The sequence below is a fragment of the Crocuta crocuta genome, unplaced genomic scaffold, assembly GCF_008692635.1.
Source record: "Crocuta crocuta isolate KB4526 unplaced genomic scaffold, BGI_CrCroc_1.0 scaffold120, whole genome shotgun sequence".
Classification (NCBI taxonomy): Eukaryota; Metazoa; Chordata; class Mammalia; order Carnivora; family Hyaenidae; genus Crocuta; species Crocuta crocuta.
The window spans coordinates 364,273-377,858 of record NW_027527375.1 but is presented as its reverse complement, the minus strand read 5'-3'; the positions used below and the strand labels follow the sequence as shown (position 1 = coordinate 377,858).

Below are 13,586 nucleotides of genomic sequence, written 5' to 3'. Positions count from 1 at the left end.
AAAATTGAGTAGACATCTGAATTATGTAGAAACTAAAAATATAAAGCTACAAACAAAAATCTTGTGACTTTAGACAAATTTAGACAAAGATCTCTTACACAGACACCAAAAGCATAATATTAAAAAATGAAGAACTGCACACCATTAAAAATAAGAACTTCTGTTTTTCAAAAGGCATTCCTAAAAAAATAAAATGATAAACCCCAAATTGGGAGATGTGTGCAAATTACATATGTAATAAGGGACTTGTGTCCAGAATAGAGAACTCTCAAAGCTCTATATGAAAACAATTGAATACATAGTTCAATAAAAAAAATTAAAACATATATTAAAAAAGAAAAAGAAAACTCAATAAGAAACATATTAAAAGATTTGAGTACATACTTCACCATATATACTGATGGCAAATTAGTACATGAAAAGATGCTCGACACTGTTAGTCACAAAGAGATACTACTACATATCTACAGGAATGGCAAATTAAACAACAACAACAACAAATTAACAATACCAAGTGCTAATGAGGATGTGGAGCAACTGGAACCATCATGGATTGTTGGTAGGAGTACCAAATGACAGAGCAACTTTGGAAAACAGGCATATATTAAACATACATTTACCATAAGACCCAGCAATCCTACTCCTAAGTATTTCCTCAGGTGGAAAAAAAACTTACATTCACATAAAAATCTGTAAGCAAATATGGATAGCAGCTCATTCATAATGACCAAAAATTAAAAAACAACCTGTGTGTCCTTCAACTAACTGCTTACGTCCAATGCAATGGAATACTACCTACTAATAAAAAGAAACAAACAGCACAAAAATATGGACGAATTTCAAATGTATTATGCTAAATGAAAGAAACCAGACTCAAAAGGCTATATTCTATGTGATTTAATTTATATAAAATCTGATAAGGCTCAAATGTAGGGGTAGAAAATAGAAAATAGGCTGCCCAAAAAGCTAGGCATGGGTTTGACTACAAAAGGCATAGGAGACTCTGGAGCCTAACAGAACTGTGCTTCAGTAGGTGGCATCTACTTAACTGTGTACACCTGTCGAAGTTCCCAAAACTGTACATACAAAAAGTGTAAAACTTGCTGAATATAAATTATATTTAATTTTTTTTAAAAGGAAATAAGAAAGATAACTCTGGATTCTTGTAAGGTGGTCAGAATGAAAGAAGGGTGACATAATGAAGCTCACTATTAAAACTAACGAATGAGAAAATGATGACAGCTTTTACCAGGTAACAGAAGTAGAGAAGGTGAAAAGTGGTTAGGTTCTAGATATATTTTAAGGGGTAATGGATATAATCTGCCAATGGATAAGATACAGAGGTTGAATAAGAAATATCGAGGATGACACCAAGATTTTTTTTTTTACCTGTACAACTAGAAAATGGAGTTAATATTTACCAAGATATGGAAATCTGTGAAAGGTTCTTGGAAAAGGGTTGAAAATTCAGACCTGGGTAGTATTTTGGACATAAGAAATTTGATATGTTCATAAAAAATCCAAGTGACACTGTTGACTACACAGTTGGATATTTATACGGACTATAGGATAGAGGTCTTATCTATACATATAAATTTGACACTCATTAGTATAATGATGCTATTTAAAACCATGGACTAAATACTGGGGAGTTATTGAGGATAAGAAAGAAATGCAAAGACTGAGTCCTAAATCATCCAGAGCTTGGGGAAATGAGGAAGAACTAGCAAAGAGACTGCATAAAGTAGAAAGAAAACTAAGTAAATAGTGCCTAGGAAGAAGAAAGTGTTTCAAGACAGAGTATAATTGATCTAATGCTGATGTTAGATAAGATGAGGATTGATCTGATCCCTCTTTAACATGGAAAGATCTGGAGGCACTATCAAAAGCTGGTTTAGAGTATGAGAAGCAGAGGGCTGTTTGGACCAAGTATATGGGATAAACAGGAGGATAATTATTGAAGACAGTAAAAACAAACACCTTCTTTATACCTTAAATTCTATTTTATAGCAGCAATAACATTTCTTTTATTACTATCATTGTTTTACAGTATTTCCTACCCTTTTAACCTTTCAAGCTTTCTGTATACTCTAATTCAGCATAAAGCTGAGTTTTCTTTAAATCCATCTATAATTATTTTTCTTAAAATTTTTTTCAATATTTATTTTTTAGAGCGAGGGAGAGACAGAGACAGAATGTGAATGGGGAAGGGCAGAGAAAGAGGAGGGGGACACAGAATCCGAAACAGGCTCCAGGTTCTGAGCTGTTAGCACAAAGCCCAATGCAGGGCTCGAACCCACGAACCACAAGATCATGACCTGAGCTGAAGTCGGATCCTCAACGAACTGAGCCACCCAGATGCCCTATAATTATTTTTCAAACTGAAAGTTAATCTATTCAACTTGCTTTTAAATCTTCCCGTGTGAATTTTGGTAGTGAGTGTATGTTTAGGAATTTGTCCATTTCTCCTAAGTTGTCCAATTTGTTGGTACATAATTTTTCATAGTATTCCCTGATGATTGCTTGTATTTCTGAGGGGTTGGTTGTAATAAGTCCATTTTCATTCATAATTTTGTTTATTTGGGTGCTCTCTCTTTTCTTTTTGAGAAGCCTAGCTAGAGGTTTGTCAATTTTGTTTATTTTTTCAAAAAACCAACTCTTGGTGTCACTGATCTGTTCAATTGTTTCTTTGGTCTCTATGTTGTTTATTTCTGATCTAATTTTTACTATTTCTCTTCTACTGGGTTTAGGGCATTCTTGTTGCTCTGCCTCTAGTTTCTTTAGGTGAGCTGTTACGTTTTGGACTTGTGCTTTTTCTAATCTCTTGAAATAGGCCTGGAGAGCAATGTACTTTCCTCTTAGGACTGCCTTTGCCGCATCCCATAGATTTTGGATTGTTGTGTTTTCATTTTCATTTGTTTCCATATATTTTTTAATTTCCTCTCTAATTGCCTGGTTGGCCCATTCATTCTTTAGTAGGGTGTTCTTTAACCTCCATGTTTTCAGAGGTTTTCCAGACTTCTTCCTGTGATTGATTTCAAGTTTCAAAGCATTATGATCTGACAGTGTGCATGGTATGATCTCAATTCTTTTATATTTATTGAGGGCTGCTTTATGTCTCAGTATGTGATCTATCTTGGAGAATGTGCCATGCGCACTTGAGAAGAAAGTAAATTCCCTGGCCTCAGGATGTAAAGTTCTAAATATATCCGTCAGATCCATCTGGTCCAATGTGTCTTTCAAGTCCATTATTTCTTTAGTGATTTTCTGTCTGGTTGACCTATCCATTGCTGTAAGCGGAGCAATATACTGGATTGGTTCTATCTTCTTAATTTTTGCTAAATTTTATTGTTTGTTCCTATTTTTTAAAATTGGAAGTTATGGCATATAAATAAAGATTAGTGAATGTATATATAAATTTAAAAATAGAGGTAATTTATAAACTGAGAACAAGAAATTAAGTATGGAAAAATTCAAGCTTTCTAAGAACACTATTTAAAAACACCTTTGTGTAAATATATGAGATTTAATCTAAAGTGTTTACTCAATTATAACCTAGGGAGGCAAAGTTTAAAGAAACAGAGTTGACATCCACACACCAACCAACTAACTAGATCAACACATAAACTCCAGATGCAAACAAGCCTATGTGCAGACCTTACAAATGGGATTCTCCCCTTCTCTCAGGAGTAAACCACTATATTAAATTTTTGTATTAACAATTCCTCTTGCTATTCATAGATTCTATGTGCTATGCATATACCCATGAATTTTATATTTTATATGATATTAGATTGAGTGAACTTTGTGTCTAACTTATTTTATACATCTATTTTTAAGATTAACCCATTTTGTCACATGTAGCCTTAGTTCTTTCATTTTCCACTGCTGTATATTTGTCATTTATATGAAGACCACATCATAAATATAGTTTACCATAAACGGGCATTTTCATTTGTATTTTTTTCTATTATGAACAATGTTGCTAAAAATGTTTTTTTGGTAAACAACTGCAAGAATATCTCTTGAAGTGAAATTGTTGGGGTATATAATATGGTCTGTCACTGTGGTTTTAATTGGCAAATCTCAACAAAGGAAAGAGGAGAGCATCTTTTCATATTTACTGACCATTTGGTTTTTCTCTATATGAATTTCCACTTAATGTTTCTTTTACTATTTTTCTACCTATGTTAACCTTTTTTCATGTTCCACATGAAACATGTTCACATTCCACATACTTAATGGAATACTGTAAGAACTTAAATTTTGTATAAAGTTTTTAACGTATAAAGTAATACTATTATTATTATTCTAAAACTGTTTTATCAAAGGATAGATAAATACATAAATAATTCTGCTACTGTGGTTAGGAAGTTTTTTTTCCAGGTAAGTAAAAAGCAGTACAAATACAAAATCAAATTAAAACCTTTTAATTAAAAAAATTTTAATTTAAAACAAATTAAAATTAAAATCTTAAATCCTAAAATTGAGCAGAAAATGTCAACATGCATTTATAATGTATTTTTCTTTAAAAAAATTCTAAGCTCTAGAAATAATAACCAACTCAGTAACAACTCAGATACTGATGAAACTTATCATCATGCCAACTGGCAAAGATAGTTAACAGTCCAACTCCACTATCACAGAAGAAAGCAATGAAAGGTGGATTTGTAGCTAAAAGCTAATTAACTGATAAGTGGTAAAAGAATCAATAAGAATAACTATAATGGAGTGAAACCCATCTAAATGCATTTATGAAGCCATAATAATAATTTAAAAACAAAACAAAACAAAGCTCAATGGTGATCAATGGAAGATGTCAGGGAACCAGATCATTATTTTGAAAAATAGTGAACAAAGGGAAAAAATTGAGCATTTATTCTTTTTCCTGTAAGAACTCTAGCTCAGGATAAACAAATAGTTAAGGGGAATTCTTTACGGAAATATCCCATCTACCAAATTTAGGAAGAGTGATAAAAACAGAATCCTCGGGGCGCCTGGGTGGCTCAGATGGTTAAGCATCTGACTTCGGCTCAGGTCATGATCTCATGGTTTGTGGGTTCGAGCCCTGCGTCAGGCTCCGTGCTGACAGCTCAGAGCCTGGGGCCTGTTTTGAATTCTGTGTCTCCTTCTCTCTCTGGCCCTCCCCTGTTCACGCTCTCTCTCTCTCAGAAATAAATAAAACATTAAAAACAAACAAACAAACCAGAATCCTCACCATTTTGCAGCCCCCTGTGACATACAAGCAATGAGTATTAATAGCTATTAAGGCCACAAAGAGACAGCATTATGTACCTCCTGGTAGAAGTATTCAAGAATTACCCATGACATATTCCTGCAAAAATTTAAACCTCAATCTGATATAGCCTCTGCATCAAATCAGCAATTATAGAAAATTCAGGACCAGAAAACAGGTTGAATGAAACCATGGAGATGCAATGAACAAAATCCAGAATATAAGAAATTCTACACAACAACCCAGTTCCTTTAACAATAAACTGCAAGGAAAAAAAGTTACTGTTAACCTACAGATTAAAAGAGACATACCAACCTTTGTTTGGAATGTTCAAACTTACATGGATCCTGTTTAAAGTGATGAATAAGGAAATGTAGATATTTGATATTAAGGAATTAATGTTAATTTTAGATGTGATAATGGTATATGCTATTTATGTGTTAAAAGAGTTCTTTTTAAGGACACATACATAAATATGTAGGAATAAAAAAATAAGATTATTAGAAGTTTGCTTCAAAATAATCCAGTATGAGTAAAAACAATGAGTGGAACTGAGATGAAACGAAATTGGCTATGAAATTAAATAGCAAATGGGTACCTGGGGGTTTCATTACATTACACAATTTGTTTTATTTTGGCATATGTTTGAAACTTCTCAAAAGTTTTTCTTTAACTTGCCTTCATGGAAGACTGTAGCAAAATCACTTAAACTTGCCTAAAAATGCCAGATTCAATTTATGGATCTCCAAAATGTATTTATATGTTCACACTAAACTAAGGCCTTAGGACAAAAGAATGATGAAGGTATATTTTAAGGAATTAATGAGTCAGTGAAAAGTTTTCTTTATTTCTTTCTGAGAGGGAAAGAGAGAGAGAGAGAGAGAACAGAGGAGGGTCAGAGAGAGAGCCACACAGAATCTGAAACATACTCCAGGCTCTGAACTGTGAGCACAGAGCCTGACGTGGGGCTCGAACCCATGAACCTTGAGATCGTGACCTGAGCTAAAGTCAGACCCTTAACCAACTGAGCCACCCAGGCACCCTAGTTTTCTTTATTTCAAAAAGAGAAACATTCCTAATAATCTCAAATCAAATGAGACACAAAAAGAACCAACCAATTCTGCCTGCTTTTTAGTAAGTGCCTGGGTTTGAACATGAGCTGGTGTTATAACAGATGACTTCTAGATCACTTTTGCAATTACCTGCCTGTTCACTAAGATTAAGATTGGATTCCAACTTTGTCCATTTACTACAAGGCTGTCTTACCAAATATATAATCTGTACTTTCAAGTCTTGAAAATCTTTTGAAATTCACCAAAGGATAAACAAAAGTTTGATTTTTAAAATTCTAGTCTTTTATGAGATACCTAAATTTTTTCCACAGATTAAAAAAAAAATAGCAAACTTTTGAAACAATTTAGAACTGCTTTAGTACTATTGAGAAACTATTAACACACAAAAGCAGAATTACATACCTTGCCCGGACTGTGAAGTTGCTACAGGAACTTCTTGGTTTGGCTCAAAAGGAAGTTCAGGTGTTAGGTTTTCAAACTGCTCTTTACTAATGAGACTTAGCTTCTTAAAGTTCTCAACTTCTTGCTGAAGTAGAATGGAGGAATCTAATTACTAAACTGGCTAATAAAGTAACCAACAAACAATAATTGATACCAACCTCAAAAAATGAGTTTAACCAAAACAGAATAAAAAAGATGTTCTAATAAAGAATCTAACATTATACTTAATAACAATATTCAGAATCTAAAAGAGGCACAGAGAATCCAAAAATATTATGAATATTTTATAATTAAGATATGTTGTAAGAGCATGTGCTCTAATCATTTATTATTTGTTGAACATTTACACACAAGACTGCTAAGGTATTATAGAAGTTACACAGTAATCTATATTCCCTACCCTTAAGGAATTTACAAGGTAGATGGAAAAAAAGGAATGTGACATAAAAACTAATAATATTAGGCAGCATATGAAAAATGCTATTATTATTTGGTATAAGAATTGAGATCATCAGAGAGGCATCACAGAAGAGATGGGGAAAGAATAAGAATTTAGAGAAAGGGTAAAGCATTCTAAAATAGGTAATGTGAGCAAAGAGCTTGGAATAAGCAGTCATTCACTAGAAAATAATTCAGTTATTGAGAAAAGTTGTCTAGAATCAGTGACAAAATGGCCTGATATGGAAATGGGAAAAAGCTAATAGAAAACTTTTTATACTAGGCCAAGAAGTTTTCATTTCCTTTTCTGGTAATAGTAAACATGTGATGGAAGATAGATAGATGGCCCTGGAGGTTCATTTCCAAACCCCACTCATAAGGTTAGCAGCAAGGAGGCTTGATAGATCCGAGTTTTGAGCGTTGTCAAAGAAGAACAGGCTATCCTTGCCTTTTGGGCTCCGGAAGCTTCCCTTTTCTAATAACAGTTACATAGTGACAGATGTTCTCAGCCCTTCCCTACATATATAGAGAGGATAACAGAGTGAAGGCCAGTCTCTAATGTAAGGCCATTTGGCCATGGTACATGAAGACCATTCATGTATGGCCTAAGCTGTAAAATAAAAAGAGTTTGACAGACTGCTTGCACTCTCCTACTTTTTTAAGTTTCCTCCAATAAACCCTTTATCATATCTACATCACTCAGTGCTAATGGGTCTATAACCATTTAGAGAACAAGCTCCAAAGAGGGTTTTAGCAGGTAAAAAACATAAAACTGTCAGATGGACCAAACTAAATATCATCATTACAAAACAGTCATAGTACCTTGCTCTTAATAGCTAACAAAATAATCTTTCCCTTTTGCCTTCAAACATGAATAGTTGTCAGTTCACACCATTCATTAGATCCTGCTAGTCTTTTAACGTAGGATCTTGTTTTCATGAAAATGCCTTAAAGGACTACCTCAGCTTTTGCCCCTATACCAATACTGCTTTCCCAAAAGTCTTCAATAAGCTCTTTAAGCTAATTCAGTCACTATTCCTCACTGTCCCCATCTTGCTACAGAGCTTACTACTTAAAACAAAACATTTACTGTTATCATTATCATAGGCCAGAGTAATATAGTTCTACCTGATGGGAACACAAGCAGTATGCTTCTGTTTTTAACTTTTTAAACTAATTCATTAAGGTACCACACACATATATACATACACACACTAGAGAAGTGCATAAGTCCTAAGTATACGTCTCAATAAGTAACCAAGACTGAACAGACCTGTGTAACCACCATGAAGGTAAAGATATTACTAGCACTCTGGAAGTAACTTCCATGCCCTTCCCCTCTTCCTCTCCCTAAAGACAATATGCTGACTTCAGTACTATAGATTCATTTTGCCTGTTTTTGAATTTTATAAACATGGTATCATAATGTATAGTTTCTTTTATGCAAAATTATCTTTATGAGATTCTTTTATAGTTTGTAACTCTACATCAGAGGTCAACAAACTACAGCCCTCAAAGACCAAATCTGTTTTTGTTAATAGTTTCTCTGTAACAAAACCGCACCCATTTGCTTACATATTGCATGCCTGCTTCATTGCTATGACTGCAAAGTTAAGTGGTGGTTGGTATAATGTACAACCCATGAAGACTAAAATATTTACTACCTAGCTCTTCACACACAAAAAATTGCCCATCCCTGCTCTGTGGTATTCTATCATATGATCACACCATAATTTTAAAAAAATCCATTCTACTGGGGGACCTGGGTGGTTCAGTTGGTTAAGCATCCAAATTCAGCTTGGGTCATGATCTCATGGTTCGTGGGTTCAATCCCCCCATCGGGCTCCACACTGACAGTATTGAGCCTATTTGGGATTCTCTCCCTTCTTCTCTCTTTGCCTCTCCCCAAGTCACACTTTCTCCCTCCCAAACCTAATAAACTTTTTAAAAGATCAATTCTATCATTGATGAACATTCAGCTCCTTTACAGATTACAGATTACAAATAATGTCACTAGAAATATGTTTTTACAAAACACTTCTTTTGGTGACAGAGACACACATTTTATTGAATGTTTACTAGGCTTAGAATTGTTGAACAAGGTGGTATGCTTCAACTTTAGTAGAAAATGCCAAATACTTTTTCACAGTGATTATACCTATTTACACTCCCACTAGTGGTATATTGAAGCTCCTATTGCTCTAAATCCTCAACAACACTTGGTATTGTCAGTTTAAAAATATGTAGCAGTTCTAAAAAAGGGATGAATTATGGGGATTATGGGGATATGCAACAGTTTGGATGGACTTCAAGGGCATTATGATTAGAAAATATCAATCTCAAAAGGTCACATGCTCTATGACTCTACTTATAGACCATTCTCAAAATGATAAAGTTATAGAAATGAAGAACAGATTAGTTGTTACCAGGGGTTAAGAATAGTGGAGTGGAGGCACATGACTATGAGTCTAATAGCACAAGGGAGATCTGTGTGGTGATAAAATAGTTCATCGTGAATGTGATGGTAGTCACGTGAATCTACATGTGACAAAATGACATAAAACTGTACACACACATTTGTAAGAAATGTCAATTTCCTGGTTTAACAAGTGCTTAAATTATGTAAGATATAAATTTTGGAGGGAATTGTACTATTTTTCCAACTTCCTGTAAATCTGTATCTCAAAACAAAAATTCAAAAACTTTAAATATGTAGCCACTCTACCAGATCTATGTGTAATCTCATTGTGGTCTTAACTTGCGTCTATCTAATTACTAATAATGCTTAAAACGTTTAATATATTTTATTTGGATAGCCTCTTTTGTGAGGTGACTATTCAATTCTATCACTCATTTTTCAATTTATTTCTTTCACTTACTGATTTTGAAAAGCTATTTATAAAATGTTGTAAATGTCTTCTATTCTGTGGAAAGAGGAACTTTCCACTTTTATGGTGTCTTCTGGTAAAAAAAATTTTTTTTATGTAGTGTATTTTATAAGGTATTTCTTTTGTAATTTCCTGTTTAAGAAATCTTTCCCCAGGGCACCTAGGTGGCTCAGTTGGTTAAGCGTCCCACTTAAGCTCAGGTCATGATCTCACAGTTCATGGGTTCAAGCCTCACATCGGGCTCTGTGCTGACAGCTAGCTCAGAGCCTGGATCCTGTTTCAGATTCTGTGTCTCCCTCTCTCTCTGACCTTCCCCTGCTCACGCGGTCTCTCTCTCACTCTCAGAAATAAATAAAACGTTAAAAATAAAAAAAGTAAAAAAAAACCCAATCTTACCCCTTTCTAAAGATGTTATATATCTTCTCTTTACAATTTTTTATCTGATTATGAATTTAACATATTCTATTTTTAAAAAGTTTGGGAAGCATAAGAGAATAAAAACAAAGAGCAAAACACACACACATACACAGAAATCTTTCCCTACTAAAATATCATATAGTATCTTATCTTCGAGAAATGTTATTATTTTGCCTTTCACATTTAGAATTGTATCATATCTAGAATTGATTCTCTGTGAATGGTACAAGGGTCCATATGCACTTGAAAAATCTGCATTCTGTAGATGCTGATGTAGTATTTCACTTACGTCAACTAAGCAGTTTCTTAACTGCACTGTTTGAATTTTCTACAACCTTACTGATTTTTATCTTCTTGCTATATCTTGCACCTTTCTTGGTAAGAAAGGTGTTGCAAAATCTCCCACTATGATTATAAATTTATCTTTTTGTACTATGTATTTTGATGCTATGTTATTAAATGCTTACAAACTAAGAACTATTGTATTTTCTGGGGCAACTAAACCTTTTGTAGTTATGTCCCTTTTTATTTTGAATCTTTTTATTTATTTTGAGAGAGGAAGAAAACATGAGCCAGGAAGGGGCAGAGAGAGAGAGAGAGGGAGAAGGGGCGCTTGGGTGGCTCAGTTGGTTAAGCATCCGATCTCACCTCAGGTCATGATCTCACGGTTCCTGGATTTGAGCCCCGCATAGGGCTCTATGCTGACAGCTCAGACCCTGGAGCCGGCTTTGAATTTTGTGTCTTCTTTTCTCTCTCCCCTTCCTCCACTCATACTCTCTCTCTCCTTCTCTCCCAAAACTAAACATTAAAATAAAAGAGAGAGAGGGAGAGGGAATCTCGAACAGGCTCCACACCAATAGTGATCCCACAAACCATGAGATCATGACCTGAGCAAAAGTCAAGAGCCAGACACCAAACCAATTGAGCCACCCAGGTCCCAATAATTCTTTTTGCCTTAAAATTCCATTTAGACTTATACCAGCTTTGTTTAGTGTCAATATTTATTTAAATCCACAAACATTTGTGAGCTTTGGGGGGGGGGTTTTCTTTGTTTTATTTTTTTAATTTCTTTTTAGCTTCTCAGTTACTTCTTCTTGAACTGACAGATGACTCTAGGGAAATGCAGACCCTGATAGCAGTCTACTGTATATTTCCTTCTTCCAGATTTTGACCACACAATTCTTTACTGCACTGTTACCTCTAATGTGGCTTCATAAAGATTTTATTTTTTAAAAAACCAACTTTCCTAGTTGTTCTCAGCAGGACTCATACAAATAACCCAATCTACAACTAAATGTACAAGTTCTGATTTTTGTGTTTTTTGTAAGTTTACACCTAGCCTTCCTCAAAAACGGCATGAGAAACATTTATAAACAAATGCATTACATTTCAGTCTAAGAGTTAAAGATAGGCACATATGAGACACAAGGGTAGAAGAGTGATTTTTCTGGAGTGGGTAATAATAAAAGCTATCAAAGTTTTTTCCCAAGGAAATAATATTTGAACTAGGTTTTGCAATATAAAGGATGAAAAAGTTTGGCAAGCAAACCATATGAAAAGATATTATAAGCAGAGTGAACAGATGCAACTTGGTATTGATGGAGTATAAATTTTAAATCTGAAAGCAGTGTCATAATGAAGATTGCCAGGTGCCAGACCATTAATTATTATTGGTCAATGAATTTGAATTTTATCTTGGAGGGTGTGCAGAAGCACTAAATAGCATTAAGAAAAATGGTCAAATCTATGCTTTAGAAATTTGAGGAATTTAGATTCTTTTCCTTGGGAATCACTTACTTTGAAAATCATGTAAGTCTGAAACTGTACCATCACTACAATCTCATGGAAAAAATCTGATTGAAAATGAAGCTAACACAGAGGAAAAGTACACCAAAGATAGGAGTAGAGAAATGCAAAATTAATCTTTGAGTTTTTTAAAATTTATTTTATTTTTATAGATTTGATTTTTTTAAAAAATGTTTTAATGTGTTTTATTTATTTTTTTTGAGAGTCAGAGACAGACAGTACGAGCAGGGGAGGGTCAGAGAGAGAGAGAGATACAGAATCTGAAAAAGGCTCCAGGCTCTGAGGCTAGCTGTCAGAACAGAGCCCGACGCGGAGCTCAAACCCATGAACTGTGAGATCATGACCTGAGCCGAAGTCAGAAGCTTAACCAACCGAGCCACCCAGGCACCCCTGAAGTTTCCATATAAAGACCTGCCTGAAAGCAAATGCTGCTTATTGGATTTCTAGTAGTAAAGTCCCTTACTTCCTAGGAAGTAAATGAAGAAAGGAGAAAGGAAGGAGGAAGACTATTCTGACATGAGGAAAACTAGAAAGATAATAAGCTAGAGCCAAGAACCTAGTATACAAACCACAAAGAGAGATGACGCAGGCCAGAACTATTGTACAGCAATAGGAATGAATAGGAAAGGACAGATAGGATGTAGCGACAAACTGCACATAGGAAGTTAGAAGTTGATAGAGTCCTGAGGCATCCAACCAAAATCAGGAAACATAGGAAACAAATTTGGGATAGGTCTTTTTTTTAATGGAGACAATATATGTAAGTGAGATGCCTGTGGAAGAAGACAGATAGCTGGAAAATCTAATAGACTGGTTAAATATTGCTAGATTCCTAAAAAGACACTGAAAAGTCATTAGCATAGAGTTAATGATAAAGACCTGGGACCAGATTCTCTCACTTGCATACAATGTAAGATAACAAAGTAATAAGAAAAGAGATCAAGGATAGAACCAGGGAAGACCATATTTAAAAAACAAGCAAACTCTACACTCAAAAATGGTTAAAGCAGTGAAAAAAAACAGGCATCCAAGAAAAAAGAGGGCAAAGTATCTTATGTCATAAAGTATGAAAAGTGCTAAACAGATGGGGATATATCGGTAGTACATGAGTCATCTTGAGAGAGCTCTAATCTGACCAGATTTGAGACATTTGAACATCAAAATGAATAATGACAGGAATGAAAAGGAATCCATTCCAGAGTCCACACTGAAACTAAAAATATATAAGTAAGTAAAATGGAGTGGAGAACAATTTTTTTTTACAGAAGAGTGCTAAATAATTAACAT

The 13,586-nt window shown here is 34.4% G+C and overlaps 1 protein-coding gene across 5 annotated transcripts in view; it reads right to left on the bottom strand.

Annotated features, from left to right (window-relative positions):
* LARP1B (La ribonucleoprotein 1B) overlaps nt 1-13,586 on the bottom strand; it is a 115,106-nt gene that overhangs the window by 27,527 nt on the left and 73,993 nt on the right. For 4 of the 5 annotated variants that reach the window (XM_077766271.1, XM_077766135.1, XM_077766204.1 and 1 more), the window contains one exon: nt 6,712-6,835. The exons of the other annotated variant lie outside the window; for it this stretch is intronic. In XM_077766271.1, the coding sequence (XP_077622397.1) occupies nt 6,712-6,835 (124 nt within the window). The remainder of the gene's footprint in view (nt 1-6,711; nt 6,836-13,586) is intronic. 5 annotated transcript variants of the gene reach the window in all.